The following is an 18,865-nucleotide window of genomic DNA, read 5'->3' as shown; positions in this document are numbered from 1 at the left end:
TAGTACGTTACACAATTTGTTTGGATCAGGAACCATCCTACTAATGGTGATATGTTGTACCCCCACCTCTATGAGACCCTCTGGTCTACAGCTGCCCCCTAAACATCAGTGACTTTATGCATCATTAGACCCTAAGTCTCCTCACTGCATCACGTCAGTCTCCTCTATATTTCTTGTTCTGTTTTTTCCAGACAGGGAAACAACACCAGACCACAAACAGCCAGGAGAAGAGTTGCCTGCTCCGTCGATCCCCTGGTGGAACCTTCCTACACATATTAAAACGTATCAGTCATACGATTTGGGCAGTGGTTTCATCTGTGACCTGAAATACTACTTCCTCAACATCGTTGTCTTGAGTTATGGAGTTAATTAAACAAACTCTGCCACAACTGCTGAAGTACAATCTGCTTTTAGCTGCAGTAAAATCAGAGCCCAATTTGCTATATTTAATCTGCTCAACTCAGCGTGAACATGTTGAAGGTCAGAGCACTGCAGCTTCCATCTCCCCCCTCACCGTAACACCCCGAGGACAAAACAGTTTTACAACACAAATGAGCAGCAGAAGCAGCCGACTCTGGGAGGGTTATTAATGGCAGGATTATCAAATGGAAACTCGGGGATGGAGGTAATGCAGCAGTTATGGGCCTACGTCTTAAAACATGGTTGGAAATGTGGAGATAATGGTTTTTCGTGCTGAACAATAGCTCTGCCCTCAATTTAACACCCAAGCACATTATTCCTGGTCGTCCCTGAGCACTGTGCTGCGAGGACGCCTCAGGCCGTTGGACGCCTGCTGAACCAGGCCCAGCCCGGCGAGCAAAAACTTCATTACCAACCACAGGGTTTGTCTTCATTCAGTGCTACAGATTAATCCCTGAATAAACACAGAGCTGCTTAATTAAAGAGGAAGTGTGAGGTGCAGCGGGAGGAGGCCGCAGTGTTCATCATTCACTGCTGGCAACAGTCGCTTCAATCTGGGAACTGACGGGAAACACAAAGATGGAGGTTACGAGTGAGGAAAAGTCAAAGAGCGGGATTAAAAATCCAGGAAGCTACAAAACTCACAGATCAGGAACAAATATATAAAACTGACAAACTGTAAAATAAATAAATAAATCTAATTCTTAATGCCAACGAGAGACGACACCAACGACGACCCTGCACACCGCTCTTTTCAAAGCCCCAGCGGTGCAATGATTAAACACAGGAGACAACACTTCGTTTAGTGTTTGCAAAGCTACAGCGGCGTGTTTGAGTTGTTGTGCTTCCCTCAGGTGATGTGATCTGCTCAGGTACAGCGTGAACCGTGGGCGCTTTAAAGAGCACGGTTGAGAAACGGGATTTGCCCAATGACAGAGGGAAGTCGGTTAAATGCTGCTCTCCGGCCCCAGGTGTCCCTCCATGCAGCCTCAGGGTGTCAGACACATCCCAGAGAGCCCACGTGCTGCAGCTAATGTTCTCTGTTAACATCTCTATTAATGCTGCTGCCGCTGGCCTCAAACCGCTCAGTCACTATTTATGTTTGAGGAGGAGTGTGAGCGTGTGCGGCAGACATCAAACGCTGCTGTTTGATGGTCGCCCTCCTCACAAGTTCACACACTGTCACAACCAGGACTCCTCATTCTTATCGACACTGGGGAGGCAGCACAGAGGAGAGCTGGCTGATGAAAATGAGGTTTCACTGAAACTAATTCTTCAATATGTTCTGGATACAGTGGTTTCCTGTGACGTCTACAGGTCTCAGTGTGGACTCAAGGTTCCAAGTGCAGCTTTAAAGGAACTGAACATTGTGGAAGTTGAATAAGTCTATTTCTAACGACCTGAGCTAAGATCCACATGAACTGTGCTGCCATCAAATGAAAACTAAAGGGTCAATTCAACCAAACAACAATCAGTGGTTTGAATCCGTGCAGACTCAACTACACTAATTGACTCTACGGACCTGTACGTTCTACAAGTCGACCACAACACAACGTCCTCAACTAGTGACATGAGATCACAGCTCAAACTGCAGACAGACGACAAACTGACACTAAAAACATATAAAAGCAGAACTCGAACTATAAATGTGTCTTAAAACCGGAGCCAGGTCCCTGGATTAACATTCAAACTTTCATTGTAGCCGTGATGAGGAACAGAATCCACCGTCTTCATTTTGTTGAAAATGTTTCCAAAGGTTTATTGGAACCTAAAATAACACGGTGACGTTTGTCCTGCATCTCTTGTAAACAGTAAACAGCACTGATGTCTGCTGACTAGTTTGAAGACCACCAGGAAGGGGCTGTTCGGACTCCCCTTCCTGTAAACGAGTAAAACCTGATCCAAACATCCAAACCACATTAAACTTCTTCCTCTAAATAATAATTATCTTCACCAACTTCCTGTCTGCTTTCTGGGAGCCGATCGATACGAGACGGGTGAGAAAGTTTTCACGTTGCGGAGCTTTCGTGACTCCTCACTCTGCTAATTCATGATGTAATAATGTGGAGATTTACTAAATGATCTACGCGATTTTCAAACTCGCACTGGGATCAATTTGTGTTGGGAGCAGAGAGGAGACGGGGTTTCACTCGGCCGCTCACCGATTTCATCTCCAGCTCAGACTGAGGGAGGTAATTGAATTTCCTAAAAAGTTTCCAGCCTGTGCTGAGACATCTGCTTCGCAAAGTCAAGAAAGTAATTGGCGCACATCTCTGTTTACACATCACACCGTGAATAATCCCATTTGCTTCACAACGGCGCTGCTTAATACGAGCTTGTTTCATGTGAGCTTAATGACTTTAGCATCGAGCCCCGTTATTGATTTAACACAGAGCAGAATCTGCCTGCAGGACGTGTCGATCAGCACATTAAACACTTTTTAACAGCCTCAAGTCTCAGACACCTGCTAATCACTGTGACACTTCCTCCTCCTTATTACAAACAATCTGTCGTCACTGCCTCACACGCTCTCTCCTGCTAATGAGGACAATGAGGATCCTCTGACTGGGACCAACCATTAAAGACCTCCAGGTTCTGTAAAGATCTACTGCACGAATCCGTCACAGCAGTTAGACTGTCTCCAAACAAACTGAGCACACGGCCCATAGGACGCATTTTATACCCGACTGTAGGAGAGTTTCTCTGAGAACGACTCAAACATCAAGACGACGACAATAAGGTATCTAGCCACCGAAGTTAATTAAAACAAAGGCCTATGATGAACAGAGAGACGACACCTAATGTTAAATTAGCATTTTAAATCCTGGATCGTTAACGAGCTCATACTCTGCTGCAGTTTGTCCGTCCTCGTACATGATTGTAAATAAAGGTGTTAACTTCACAGTGTTTACGAGCTGTACAAGCTGAACTTTATCAAACCTTCGTAGCACCAATCAACAAAGCTACTTCTGGAGGGGGGGGGGACTTACTTCTGTGAGAAGAGGTCTCTGTAGGGGCTGCCGTGCTGCATGGCGATGCCGTAGCCTTTACTGCTCATGCTGTTTCCTGACACGGTGATGGTGCAGTCGTCATCTGTCAGGGCTGCGTACTCCAGCACCGCCATGTCCCACAGGAAGGCGTAAGGACTCTTCTTCGCCTGCAGACACCGACAGAGGGGAAACAGAACAGTCATGGATTTAAAAATCTTACTGATCAATAATAGAATCATTTTAAACTGGTGGTTTAGATGTTTCAGCTTGAATCAGTTTTATATCACTGTTGAGTCTGTTCACTCTTCTTAGGACAAACGGACACTTGACTGATCTGGATTCTTTTTGTGTCTCGTTTCTGTGACGTCCTGTTGCTGCCCCAGTCTTTTTGTGTCTCTCTCCACGTGGGAGACAAAGCTGCACAGTGTTTGCAGAAGATGCTAAGCTACATGACGACACGCTGGGCGGCTCAGAGCAGAGCAAATAAAAAAGTTCTTGTGGATCAAAGGACAGAAAAGCACAAAGGAGACGCACAGAGAATATGTAACAGACCAGGCTCGAGCAGGAACAGAAGAGAAGAACGAGTACGGGTATAAATGATAATGAAAAATATTCCTGAAGGAGTTCCTTCATGTGACAAACGATAATGATTTCATACTGTAGCATGTTTGATGAGTGATGTATTGAAGTATCAACAGATCATTCACAACTTCATGTTACTGTCGTCTCACTGGTCACTGAGCTCAGCAGCTTTGTGTTTAGCAGTACATCTGATTAAAAGTGTGTGTGTGTGTGTGTTTGGGGTTACTTCAGGGAGAAGTCGTCAAAGAATCTGGGGGCATGTTTATCATGCAAATGGCTGAATAATGGATGCGCTCAGAGCCAGTTTGTCTTTGACGCTAATTTGTCATCTGCTTTTTGGGAGATCTATGAGTATAATAATGCACAGCAGCAAAACACACACTCGCATACACACTGCGACGCTGCCTCACTAATTGGTGAAACTGCTGTTGCAATTAAGTAATGGGTAAACAGGGGAGTGTCTTTGTGTGTGTGCCTGCTGTGAATGAAACAGGAGAATCAGTGACAGATGTGTTGAACAAATGTATGAAGGACATTTACAAAAGAAGCCGAGGATTCAGTGAGTTCCTCTGTGAGTTGAACCCATTAATAAATATATTGTTTTTTTATTTATCCACATTGAAAGAAGTGAAGAAGATTAAAATGTGATTCTTCTCCTGCAGGTCTGGTCCTGACATGTAGCATCTTTTCTTAACCTTAGCAGATTCCTGGATGTTTATGAACAGATGGAACCTGGTACAGACTTCAGAGTGGGAGACTTTACGTCCTTCTCATTAATGATAACACTTCAACAGTGGACGCTCTGTTACCTTGCGTATCCCCTCAGACGGGCTGGACACGGAGTAGTCCATGCCGTTGTTCTTGCTGATGGTTCTCCACAGCTCTGCGTACGTGCTGTCCTGCTCCAGAGGGTTGGTGCCTTTGTTCCTGAAGTAATCGTACACGGCAGAGTCCCTCACCGTGCCGTAGTCCACGTCGATCTGCCGCGCCAGGTCCTGGAAAGATCTGGAGGACGACACAGAGAGTTTGACATCACTTATTGTTCCAAACCACCAGTGAAGTTAGGAACAGTAGCAGCTGAGGTGAAACCTGCATCTACCCTGTGAAGAATAAAAGATTTAAATGGACTCAGAGTCGTCGGAGGTCACAGAAGTTCAGTTCAACCTCTGCTGTTCAAACCCACTAATGTCAACTCGCTGGTTTTCATGATGACAGCAGAGACGTGATGCGTTAACGCAGCAGATGCTGTTTGGACTCCTGCTGATGATACATGTCAGCTAGTCTGGGTTTATCAGTGGGAGGTCTGTGTGGACCTGGAGGATCTGGTTCACTGAAGACTGAGTCTTCACTGCTGCTGTAGATTTTACTTTGAGTGAATGAGTGAATGAACTGGTGAAAGCACAACCACGAGCCACAGCTCGTCTTTTGTCTCTAAGCAGAAAACCAACGTGAGAGAGTTTGATAAAGGTAAGTTAGTTTTTCCTGGACTTTAAATGATGGTGTGCGAACACAAGTTTTATGCACTTTTAAATACATTCACGACCTTTAGTGTAATGACGGGAGTTTGCAGTAATAGAAGTTAATGAAGAAATCTTTGGCAGCCAACACACATGAAGCCGTCTCAGTTCTGTTCTTTACTAATGAAGGCTGATTTAAATCTCAGTTGCAGACATTAAGAGTAAATCTGTTACATGATGACTCGTGTTTATCTCGTTGGAATTGCATTTTCTCTCAGTGTTCATGTTAATTTGGTGCAGTGAGTTCGTGGAGCTGCTGTCAGGATGATGTTGACTGAAATGTTAATAGCAGTGAAGTTTTAATCACATAATTATGGTGCTGGTTAGAGATGGTGTCGGGCTGAATTTTGTAGCAAGCAGATGTAATGAATATAAACCAGGCTGAGTTCCTCCAGGGCGAACGTACAATTCAGCATCACTGCTCCTTTTTGTGTGAACACTGGCTCATTTATCTACTTTTCTCAGTTTCAGTTCTGTTTCATTGTTTATTTTTAATAAAAGTTTTCTTTCTGCTAAAAGCTCAAATAAAAAATGAGGAATACATTAATGTGAAACATCAACAAAAGGTTTTATCTCAGAAATGTCGACTTTTTCCTCAAGTGCATTTCCCTCAAACATTAAATCGACTCGAAGTCTGAACGTCTATTAGTTTTCTTCTCTACATCTTTAAACGTCACTTCACAAAACATGTTTTCCTCTGGTGGTTCGGTTTTCTTTTATAAACATCACATCAAAATCTATTCAGCACAGAAACTTCCTACTTAGCAACACGAGCACGTTCACATTTTAGTTTTTAGAGAACACACAACAGGAACTGTCCGGAGCTGAACTCTGTTTATCGTCAGTGCAGAAAACTGATGTTCTCACATGTCTCAACACTTTTACTTGTTTATACGTCTCCTCTGGTGTCTCTGTCCTACTGTCTTTTTCCATCTTTCCACTCCTCTCTGCAGGACGTGGACGTGCTGCGTTCAGGTCCGCTGCTGTTATTTGGAGCCACTTGAGCTCAAATACCCGTGTTTGAGGACAAAACACGAGTTTGAAAAGCATCAAGTCGCCAAAAATGGTCAGAAATGACCGTCCTTCAGGGAGGGGGTTATTATTTTTCACAAATACACAAACTGATCTGTCTGGAGCTCAGATAAACAGATACTGTTTTGTTCCTGAGCTGATGGAAGCGTTGAAATTTAAAGACAAATAAAAAAAACTTTACCTCCATTAAGATTCTGTATGTTACACAAACTATTTCCAGTGTGACGCTGCGTCACAGCTGGATGTCATGAATCATAAAACCTTACAGTTCCACCACAGACCACAGCGTTGCCCATTCATCTTCCTGCTGCTGTTGCTGCATGTTGGACTAATGACAGACTTCACACAGCGAAGAGCAACAGCAGCAGTGAAGATGGTTGTCAGTCAAAAGGAAGATGACTCTGTGTCGTCGGAGGGAGCTTTAAAGAAGTCTGCATCACATGCAAATCTCCACTTCAGTATTCATTGGATGTCGATAAAAGCGAAGTCTCGTACTTAGCATTTACTCGCCGCGCTCTTGAATGAATCGCCCTTCACACAGTAACACGCTGTGGATTCGCTGATGAAAATGTCAGCTTGGATTTGATCCTCAGAGGAGAAAAGATAAAAGAAGATGAAGCTGGTTTGTCACTGCACTGATATGAAGTGGCTGTTGTGTACCTTAAGATAGGAAATGAGAGATAACGTTCTGAAGTCATACACGAGATAAATATGCAGAAACAAGGTGATGTGCCTGAGCTGTGCATTCTTCCCGTGTGTACTCGGGCGTTCGAGCCGAGAGATACAGTATGCATTGTTTTCCTACTGTGGAGACACTAATAGACGTGACTATGAATTTAAAATGAGGCTGTGTGGAAGCAGAGAGGAACCGCAGGATGCAAACGTTCCGCTGGTTCACACTCTTGGAAAGCAACCTTGCTAGTTTGTCCCTTCACAGCAACTTTTCCCCGGAATAGTCAAAGACAGCAAAGAACCAACCTCAGCACAAAGCAGCAGGTACGAGCCACAGGTGAGTTTAGGGAATACGGTGGAGTGGTTAGGGTTAGAGAAAGTCTCTGGCTAAAAGAAGACCTTCATAAAAAGCTGTGGGGGCTAAAAGTTGACTGTCAGCACTTTTCTGCAACTTTGACCTCCACTCTGCACTGACCCTGAACGCCTCACACGTAGAGCACTTACGTAGGTACTTTCCTTTCTTTCTGTTTTTATTAAGAACTGTCTGAGTTTTATTTCTGTGCGTCTTCAACATTCAATTATTCTAAATTATTAACCTGAACTGTTTCAGGTCTGATGCTCAGGATGTTCAAACAGGAAGAAGCCGTTATGTAAAGTCGCTGATCAAGTGGATTTGATATTTGTGAGGTGTTTCTGCAGATGCTGATTTATTTAAGGAACTGAAACCTTCACTGGAAGATTTTGGAGGTTCTTGAACAGGGCAGGTGTGTTTCCACATAAATATCCGGCTGAGTGCAGCTTTATTGGCCTGATGTCAACAGAGAGCTGCAGACATACAGCTCTCTACCTACTGAATCAACACAACAGCAGGTTCAGTCTCTGTGAGTTGTTTCTAAAGTAAAACATGATCTCATGATCTCACTAACAAAAAGAATCCTCATTAAACCAGCTCGTCCTTCAGCTGTGCAGCGCTCTACAACACTTTGATTGACTGACGATCAGGTGTTTGTGTTATTGCCACTTTCTTCCCCTAAAACATTTTAACCTATAACAAAATTTAATTCTTCATCAAACCAGAAGCTGTTGAATAAACGGATCCGATATCATCTCCTCTGAATCTATTTTCCTGTAGCGAGTGGAGAGTCTGCAGACGACGTTCTGCTTTTTCACATGCATCAACTACTTGAACTCAGAAGCTGTGGTGTCGTTTTCAGACACGTTCTGGCTGAACTGAACTCATCGCGCGATCAGCGGCTCTGTGGCAGAGTCACAATATCCACTCGCGGGTTTGTTCAATTCTTCAGCACCGATTCGAGATGATCCGACTTTTCAGGAGCCTCCTGAAGAGATTAATACTCAGCTAAATGTGTGAGAAACTCCCGAGGTCGAATGACTAATTAACCGTGTGCTGCTGTGGAGTGGCAGCCGCGTGGAGCCGAGTCTGTCATCTCGCTGGGAGACGAGCCATTACTCAGCAGCTCTGAGCTCTCTGTGGACAGGATACAGGGTAATATGTTCTCTGCTAATTAACTGCCCACAGAGCCTGACTTTACACTGAGACGAAGAGAAACAGCAGATATCAGTGGGCGCGTCTAAACAAGCTTCAATCCAAACCTGTCTCCTAGAGACTCGATTTAAATCTGGTCTGACCTCCACTGTCAGAACCATGTGATGCCACAGATTGTTTCCAAGATAGGAAACGTGTCTGCAAAGTTCCTCGTCCTCAAAGAGCCTCTGACTTCAGCTCAAACCTGGAGTCTCGTCTTCGTTCATCTCTTTAATGAGAAGTTAGTGAAGATGAAGAAGAGTTCACAGAGCTGCCTCCAAACCTGATCAACTCAACAGCACCGTGCTACCAGAGCTCCCAGATCCAGGTCTACAGACCTCTATCTCAGCTTCACACATTATTTGAAGACCTAGGTCTTCCCTGATTCCTGTTTGTGTTGGAGTCTCCACATCTCCCTGAAGTCATGTCACATGCCTGATTCCACGTTTGCCCAAACCTTTAAACATCATTATTTATATTTCTTTACAGGATTTGTGATACTTCATCACATTAGAACAGTTTATTATTCAGCTTTAGTCCAAATGGTGGAGAGGAAGTTTCAACAACAACAAATAAAACCATCAATCTACAACAACACTAGTGTGTAAAGAGAGTCTAGTGGTGTAATAACTGCTGCTTTCATCAGTACTGTAAATCCATTTTAATACTGTTTCTCCAGCTCCTACGTCTGATTTCCCCACAGACACATCTCCTCGACGTTAGAGGCTCTCTGAGGTCTCTAAAAACCATCATAAACTTTATTCTATCAGACTCGTTCTGCTCGGACTGACCCCAGAGATCATAAAGACCGAATGAATCTCTGCAGTCCAGCTGATGAAGACTGAACCGGCTCCAGGGAGACGTCCCCGACATTCACTGGTTGATCGTCACTGATCCCAACGAGACACAACTGATTGTAGCCGTTGGTATTTTGTTAAGTTGAATACGACAGATTTAAACCCTATTAATAAATGAATCTCATAAAAAAACACTGAAGCTGAACACTAAGAAAACATGAAGGAAGTGACACCGGTCAGAATTAAAGTGAGGCTGATGGATATTTATAAAGAGACTAATTATAATTCTCGGTGTCTTCCTGTTCTTGTCTGTACACATTTCAGTGTGTGTGTCTCACCGTATAGCGTGGTCCATGCGTGACACAGTCAGGTAAGCTGCCAGGTTGGCTGTGTAGGACGAGCACACGATGAGGGTGAAGAGCCACCAGCTGCCCATGACGATCCTCAGAGCCACCGAACCCACCACACCGTCCCCACCTGCACACACACACACACACACACACACTGATCACGACCTGCAGTAATTACTGAAAATATCCAACATTTAACATCAGTTTTAGAGCTGGAACGTGGTGAGTGTCCAGGTTCAGATCACACCGGGGTTGATGGACACGCTCAGGGGATCAGACCTGTGACCTGTCAGTGACCAGGCGTCCACCTGCCGCCTGTTTCAAACAGCAGGTGAGAGCGGTGCTATATCAAAGCGAGCAAAGAGGCTGCACGGCTGCATCTAATCACAACCTGTTAGGCCTAAAAGGTTTCCCAGGCAACCTGCCAGACCATAATAGATGCAGCTGGGAGTCCCTGTGTGTGTTCAGGCTCCAGCGTGTTTGTGGATCCGACGGTTTTAGAAGGTGACGATTATTAAATCCACAAAATACAAAACATATTTAAAATGATTCAGTCGGTTCCTGTAACGTTAAAAAGTGGGAACACGAAATGTAAAAGATATTTAAACGAGAGAAGATGGAAAACTATGTTGTTGTATTAATTCATATTTATATACTTAATATGAACGTGTGTGAGATGCTGAAGTCGTCTGTTTTAAACTGAACAGCACAGTTCGTCCAAACTGCACCAAATATCTTTGACTCCCTTTAAAGTTTTACGGCCTGGTTTCTGTTTTTCTGTTAATATTTACTTTATTTCTTTAACCCTCCTGTGATGATTTTCCCTCTTCTGTTGCCCTGTAATCTGCTTTTCAATTAAAACAAACCATAATGTTCCTTTAATCTGATCAGCACTGACTGATTTCTGCCAAACAGCTGAGCTAAAGTGGAAGAATATCAAGTTCAACTGTTCGTACACATCCCAGAGAAACATATGTGCTTCTGCTTTTAGCGTCTTTTCTCTCACCCTGCTGGACAAACGCTCCGTAGACGATCCAGATGGCGCTGTGCAGAGTGCCCGACCCCACGCTGCCCGGTGGCTGGCCGGGTGGTGGGTTCTGCGTGGAGGACGAGCGCAGCGCCTGCAGCCTGTTGAGCAGGAAGATGAGAACTCCCACCACGGGGATCGCTGCAGCGATGCAGGCCCAGACGGCGAGGTCAAAGGGCGCGAAGAGGGAGAAGATGTTGATCTTTTCCTCGGGTTTTCGTAGCAGGATGCCAACGCTGTAGTCCAGGTAACGTTTGCTGAAGTCCACCACATTCTCCCTCTCTGGTGTGATGGTGATGGCTGACACTGCCAGGTCGGCTCTCTGGAGCAGACGGAAAACAATAGTTAGCTATTTATCCATCACCTGCAGGTTTGAACTTACAGCATGTTAATGTGGTCTCTCAGTGCTTACAGGAGGTTTCTTTGAACACACAGCAAACACTAGTGTTACCTTGTTGATGAGATCACCAATCATGCCGTTCCATGAGCCATTGACAAGCTGAGATCCATATTTGCTGTCTGCCACCTGGGAGGAAAGATTGATGAGTTCAGTGAGTTTCTGCTGCTGTAGCTTCACGTCAGTCACAAATAAACAGCTTAAAACGCAAAGTTATTTTATTCTTTTAGTCAAACTTCAACAAGCCTCAAGACAACAACTCATTAAACAGAAAGAGGCACCCAGTGCTGCACAAGTCCTACGACAACAGGCCGAGGTGAGAAACTAGTAAGACGTTAATAAATGATAAAGTAAATCATTGTAAATGTGTAAATAGATGATATCAGGCTTCTGTTCTAGGGAGTTTATGATCAGCAGAAACCAGCGGATTCAACCAAACCTCTGGTAAATATCACTGCATCCACACGAGCTGATGACTCTGATGAGAGACTGTGATGTTTCCCTAACCTACACCTGGATGTGTTGAGCAGTCCCACCTGGTAGATCTCGTATTTAAAGCCCAGGATTTTGGCGAGAGCATCCAGGACATCGATGGAGAAGCCTTTATATCTCTTCGGCTGCCCCAGGATGTTCTCTGCCACCATAACAAAAGGATCCTCCTGCAGATGCAGAGCGGTAGGGGTGTTAGAGAGGACAGCAGCTCGAGCACTGAACAAAATCTCCGAGTTACTTTACTGTGTTCAACAAACTGCAGCTTCGAGCAAAAACACAGAAAAACACAGGAAGGAATGTTTGAGAGGAAAAGAGGTAAAGTTTGTACAAGGAACAAGGAAAAGACAGGTTGAGAGTAAAAAAGTAGATCTAACAAGTCTGAAGGCTCCAAGTACAGTTTGTAAAGTGAACAGTTGTTTCTGCCAGATGTGGTTTCATGGCTGTATGTGAAGTGGGAATGTACAGTTATATGTACTTAACAAATGATTCTAATATCTACAGTGTTACGTAACTTTTCTATTTATTAAAAAACTGTGTTTTCATAATCTACATATTCATATTTTAAAACACAGCTTTCTTTAAAGCTGCGTCTGTAACAGTAAAGGAAACGATTTATTATTTATTATTGTCAGCTGTCTAATCGACGGTGGAATAAGTTCCCCGGACAAAAAACAACTTTCTGAGTTTGGTTTTCTACCATTAAGGGAAATTTCTGGATCTTCACCAGCTCTGAGACCAGCAGCATAACCGTGCTGCTGCCCCCTAGTGGCTTGGAGTGAAACCCACTCATGTTCTGATCACTGTCTAATCAGTAATTAGCTTTTTGGCCCATTTATCAGTATTAAAGTCTGTTTCCAGGGAACTTTCTTTAAAAAAGACAAAAGAAAAACTTCCATTCAGACTGATGCAGGCGAGAATATAAACTAAAGACTAAACAGTAAATATGGGGAAAATAATGAGCTCTAATCATTTCCTTCCCATTACCACGTTTAATGATCATTTCAGTGCATTAATGTGAGACACAGGTAGTTTGTGTCTGTGGCTGCTGTATTAGTTCTAGTTGAGTCAGTACGGGCAGCTGGCAGTAGTCAGAGCTGGAAGTGTTGCAGCTGCAGGGGATGAACCAGGGGGTAAAGGTATTAGTCTCGCTTGGTTACACCTGGTTCTCCTCGGTGTTGTGCCAGCACAGGAGGAAGCTGTGGCAGAGCCTGCTGCTGTTCTGGGATCAGAAATGTGTGCGACTGTTTGTATGTCTTAAACTAATCACTGACCGGAGGCACTGCTGATCCAGGATGCTGGATCAATACATCATTTAAAAAAAATACTAAGGGCAACTTTTTGGCGGAACATGAGTGAGTGAGGAAAGTTAAAGCAGACGAATCACGACAAACAATAAAAATTCACACAAACAAGTTATTTTCTATTGACTGAGGGATTTTTCTCTGGATTCACTGATGTGTGTTTTGTGCTGCAGTGTGGAATCATTCATCAAAAATATAATGTTTAAAAGAGATAAAATAGAGCCCCTTCTTTTCTTTTGGGGGTTGATGATGGTTTATACTTCACTCTATAGTGATAAAACATCAGTAAGCACATTGGCCTTTTTAATACAAACAGTTCTGGTCTTTCCACATCCACTCATATTTCCACGTTTATTTGTGTTTGTTTAAAAGAACTAATAAATGCTGATGTGGTTTATCATTATTATTATTATAGATGTAGCAGCTGTCAGTACGTAAAGGGTTAAAATCAGCTCCACCTTCACCTTTCATTTAAATTTAATAAAACATTTTTAAAAGGTTGAATTATCTTGTGTAGCTTTTTTATTTCTACTACCTAAAGATGTTGATTCAGTATATTTCAGATTGTTGTTGCTGGTATTTGTTCCTGTGTTCCTAGAACACACCTAATATAATGACAGACATCACCTACCAGTAAGGTGACCACTTTGACCGTCACCCCCTGCATCCCGTTCTCAATTCGACTCTCCTTCAGGCTGCCGTTCAGTCCGTGAACCGAGTCCCATGTGGCGAGCTGCAGAAAAAAGACAACGAAGCATCAATGAGACAAGTTCTAATCATTTTATTTGTTTGTGTGGCAAAAGTCCTCAGAGAGAAAACGAGAAGTGGGAACCACAGGCAGAGCTCCCATCAATTAAGCAAATGCTACATGGCTCACGGGCTGCAATTTTACAATGTTTTCACTGGTCTCCTTGGATTTCCTGTTTGTAGAGTCTGCTGCTGCAAATTAGACAGGGACACAGAGACGAGCACAGAGAATAAGGAAGAACATTAGGAAACATCTATGCAGCGTGACAACAACCCGCTTCAGCGTGTTCTCATTCATCACATTCTCAACCGCACACAGAACAAACCTGATCTAATTAGATCCCCGAAAACCTCCTGACTTCTCCCCTCGTCCCCTCAGGAAAAATTAACTCGGCACGAGAGCAGCGCGAGTTTGTTCATACCAACACTAGATCCATGTATGTGAGGCAGAATTATTCATACGATGTTCTTTTCTTTTTGTCTTGTCAGATCACAGTGATGTTTTCATGTCCTAATGGTCTCAGACAAGCACCAACGACATCTGTTTAATTTATTATTCTCTGTCAAATTCAAATGATAATGTCAAACATTATGAGGGAAGTTATAAACAAAGGCTCATAGTAAGTTGTTTTTTAACCTAAGAAATTCCATGTTTATCATTTTATGTCATTTTTGAGACAAAAACACTTAAAGGTTGAAATAAATCTCAGGAAACACTTGTTCTGTGTCCTAACGTTTCCCAACTGCAGCTTCTTTCATTCATCACAAGACGTTTTCTAATGTTAATGTCGTCCAAACAGAGGCTGCCTAAATAAAAACCCTCTGTACCTCTACGAGGATAATAATGTCCACATGTTGGGTAGAGAAGACAGATGGTCTGTGCTCAAGTGGAAAATCTTTCCCACAACAGAGGTGGACGTCTCAGGCGCTCCCATTTCCACGGAGCCTGTTCATCCATCCAGAGGAAGGTTACAAGGCTCAAAGCACGAAAACCTCTGAGACTGAAATGTGTTCAGAGGTTTAGGTTAAGAGAAGGTTTGGTGAAGGTATTAAACTACATGTCGATGACAGCGCCTACTGTGAGCCGTCTGTAAATGTGAATCCTCACGTTAACATCAAAGGTCCAAAGGGAGGAAAACACGTGATCTACTCTATATGTACTCTATGTGTACTAATACAACATGTATGGTTTCTTATGGCTGTGGACAAACATATTGAGCTGTAACACTATTAAAATACCGTGGACACATAATTATGTATTATTGTTTAATCTAAAATAGCCTCAATGCCAGAGATGGAAAGACTGGACAACGATCCAAATATCTCCACACAACTTAATAAAGACGTACACACACAAACAAGCTAATTCCTTTTTCGGTGTCTCTGCGGGATGTGAAATGTTTACACACAGTTATTGATTAGTTAAGACGGGCTTCATGTTGGCGTGTCCTCTCCCATTATTCCTCACAGCATCAGCTCCTTCTTAAGAGAAACATCATTGTATAATTAAGATAATCAGTTTCTGAGCAGTTTCATGCATCAATGTGAAACAAAAAAAGATCAATACAATAGAAATGGTTCAGTTTCACATTAGAGAACAACAAATAAAACACTGATCAGCTACGCTTGGATTAATTTTAGCTGACAGTTATTGCGAACATGCTCCATAATCTCTGACTGGATGTTTTAATTAGCGTGGTTAAGCTAAAGATGCTGTCTGCTTCATGTTGTACACTGCACACAACTGGAAAGAGCCGGTGTCATACAGTAATACAACACCTCAGCGATCCCTGCAACAAATTGCTCTGCTAATGCTCTCTTAATGACAATGCTACTATTACACTACATCCAGAATAACAGACGGTGAAAACATTGGTTCTCTGACAACTGCAGATTAGTGTTTAGAACGAATAAAAGCAGATTCAGTACATCCTGCTTTTAAAGGATTCTTCGTCAGAGCCAAATGCTCTGGTCCTTTAACCCAAAGCTGTTCAGAGATTTAACCTTAGAATAAAGTCTCATCATGTGTCTCATACAGACAATACGATGCACATTTATACTGGGACAAGGAGGGAGGTGAAATACTGGCAGAAAGAATTCATAATCTACGAAGAACAGGATTTCACCGTGTAACAAACAAACATGAGACACGACGGGAAAAAGATCAAGAAAAAGAAAAGGAAGAGGCCTTAAAAAAAGTACAAAGAGTAGAAGAAATAATCGGTTTGCTAATCACAGCGCTTCCTCTGTGCTTTTAGCTGTGTGTGAGATGGTGGGGGTGTTCTTCATTAACACACATCCAGATAAATTAACTCCACAGTCTCAAGTCACGTCTTCTTCTGACTTCTCTGAACCGTTGAACCATGATCATCCGTACCGACCACGACAGAAGAACAACATCATCCACAAAGACAGAAACTGGTGTTTCCAACAGTGAAGAACCTGTTCTGTTCCCTCCGGATCTTTAACGAGGCTTCAGAGTGACAATAAAACCCAGTCGAGTCAGTGGGTTGTCTCTGCCTGGAGGGTGAAAATGGGACTTTTACAGTTTTTACGCCGCCTTTGTTGGCCCCCACCCCACTGTTAATGGCTTCTGTTTACTGCCCCCACAGATGCAGCACCGATTAGATAACTGTTGTAGAGATAAAATAACATTGTGACATTAAAGTCTGACTCATGTTTGGTGATTCTCTTAATGCCATATGAATGCTATATTTTAAATTCCACATTTGAGCTGTACAAAGACTATTGGACTGTAGCCTGGTTACTTTGGAACAAAACCACAATTAGAATACATTAAAATAACAGCATGAAATCTTTGTGACTTCCACCTGTTACTGTTACTGTAATATGTAATGTATAATAGTAAGTACGAGTATGTTACAACCAGGTAGCAGCACATAGAGATCAGAGTTCATTAGCTGAGCATGTGGCTCTGATCTGAGTGTTATGAAATGAACCTGAAAACTTCTCTTCATATATTGTGGTCAGCCAAAGTGAACAACAACATCTTCAGCATATGTAGATTTGGGTTTGGCTGTAATAAGTTGAAGCCTTTAATTCCTCAAAAATTCAAATTTGTGCTGATTTGTAGAACTTGAAAGAAAGATACGCACCAGAATAGTATCAAGGAAAGGAGAAGGAAAAACTCAGATTTCTAATTCAACTGTAGAAAAGTAAATCAAATAAAAATTCTAATAATCAGTAGTAGTTTGACAGAAACAGAATGTTTGTCAATGTATGAATCACATGATATAATTTCACAAACTAAGGCAGTAATTGGATGAGAGAGGGAGAAAACAGCACAGATGTTAAATCATCTGTGACGCTTTATCTTTATCTTAGCCCCACACCTCTGAATCACATGTCTGTGAGTTTCTAATTTACCAAACCAATTCCAGAAAAGTTTTCTGAAAACTAAAATCTGATGTTTGTTTTTACGTGAAAAAAGGTTTTTATTGTTTTCACTGAACAACATATTTGTATTAAAATATAATATAATATAATATAATATAATATAATATAATATAATATAATATAATATAATATAATATAATATAATATAATATAATATAATATAATATAATATAATATTATACATTAGTATATTAATTAATATATTATTATATCTTATATTACGTTTCTAATTGGATGGCAGCTTTAAAACTATGTTGAAGATCCACTTCCTTTTTAATAAACTGTGACTGTTTGTGGAATATTTGCCCGTTGTTGTACTTAATTATTTTTTATTTCGAGAGTTAAATAAACCTCGTCTTCACTGACTTTTTTCTGTCTGTTGGAGAAACATCCAGTCATCCAACCACAAACTTTAACCTCACTATTTTGCAGCAGCACATATATAATATAATATATAAAATCCTAATGTGTCCCTATGGAAGTGTAAGTATGAAGTTTCTGCTATTTATTCTGAAGAAGGTTTTTCTTAATTAAGCTAGTTAGCAAAGATGTCTCACAACATGTTGTCTGCTTCAAATACAGTATCTAGTATCACGATGACCTTGTTAGCTTAAAGTGTCAATGAGTTAAAGTAATTTGGAGGAGTTAAGTGTTTTATTTATGCAGAAGGTCTGATCGGATCAGTACTCCATATGGACGTGAATATGAAGTTTCTGTATTGTTCGTGAATCATTGGTGCATTTCGTCTTAATTAAGCCAGTTAGCTCATTAATTAGCAAAGATCTGTCAAACCAACATGTTTGTCTTTGCATGACACATATAGTATCTGTACTAAATTATCTGCATGCGTGCCAATCAAGCTGCCTGTCATGTGCAGAACACGCCAACAGAATCATACAGTAACACATAAAGTACGTGTGTCAAGATGGCAGGATGCAAAAGAAATGACACAAACAAGCAAGTATAGCACAAGAAGCAAGAGCTTTTCCTTCATTCAGTTTCTGTTCCTCCATGGGATTTCCCATCAGTCCCACCGATGTCTGATCCCTACGTCTCTACAATGATAATTAATGAAGCCATCTTTGCCATAGGTCTCTGTCTGTCTCTACAGACCGCCATGTGGACTAAAAGTTTCTTCTGGGTCAGGAAGGAAAGCACTCTGAAGAAGTCTTATCTGAACTGGTGCCTCACACCTGGAGGTAGAGGCAGACCAGAAACTACCAGAAGTCTAATTGTACTTATAGCAATGATCCAAAACCACTGTAATGATGATTTATTGATAATAAAATCCATGTGACAGTCCTGATGTTGGCACAGAGGAGACAGCTTGGTTAAGAGTTTGCTGAACAACTGAACTTCCTTTGAAGAAATAATGAAGACAATCTATTTTGCACAAAAGAGGCCGAGCGTCACACAGCCATGAGCAGACCACCTATTACTTCTGACAATTATTCGATTATTAATGGCAGAAATAGATTTTCCGAAATGCAACTCAGTCCCAGGTGAGGTGCCAGTCTTTCTAACTGCAGCTAATTTCGCTGACTTACAGCAGCCATGTTGCTCTGTGCTGTGAGAGCA

General features: G+C 42.1%; 1 protein-coding gene across 1 annotated transcript in view; it reads right to left on the bottom strand.

Annotated features, from left to right (window-relative positions):
- grid1b (glutamate receptor, ionotropic, delta 1b) overlaps window positions 1–18,865 on the bottom strand; it is a 364,356-nt gene that overhangs the window by 6,993 nt on the left and 338,498 nt on the right. The window contains exons 9-15 of the mRNA XM_026350750.1: window positions 13,755–13,856; window positions 11,867–11,989; window positions 11,385–11,459; window positions 10,913–11,255; window positions 9,895–10,033; window positions 4,802–4,997; window positions 3,411–3,577 (exon numbers count right to left, since the gene is read on the bottom strand). Of these exons, the coding sequence (XP_026206535.1) occupies window positions 3,411–3,577; window positions 4,802–4,997; window positions 9,895–10,033; window positions 10,913–11,255; window positions 11,385–11,459; window positions 11,867–11,989; window positions 13,755–13,856 (1,145 nt within the window). The remainder of the gene's footprint in view (window positions 1–3,410; window positions 3,578–4,801; window positions 4,998–9,894; window positions 10,034–10,912; window positions 11,256–11,384; window positions 11,460–11,866; window positions 11,990–13,754; window positions 13,857–18,865) is intronic.

Source organism: Anabas testudineus, chromosome 19 (assembly GCF_900324465.2).
Source record: "Anabas testudineus chromosome 19, fAnaTes1.2, whole genome shotgun sequence".
Classification (NCBI taxonomy): Eukaryota; Metazoa; Chordata; class Actinopteri; order Anabantiformes; family Anabantidae; genus Anabas; species Anabas testudineus.
Note: the sequence above shows the minus strand (reverse complement) of the source record. Positions and strands in the feature narration are given on the sequence as shown.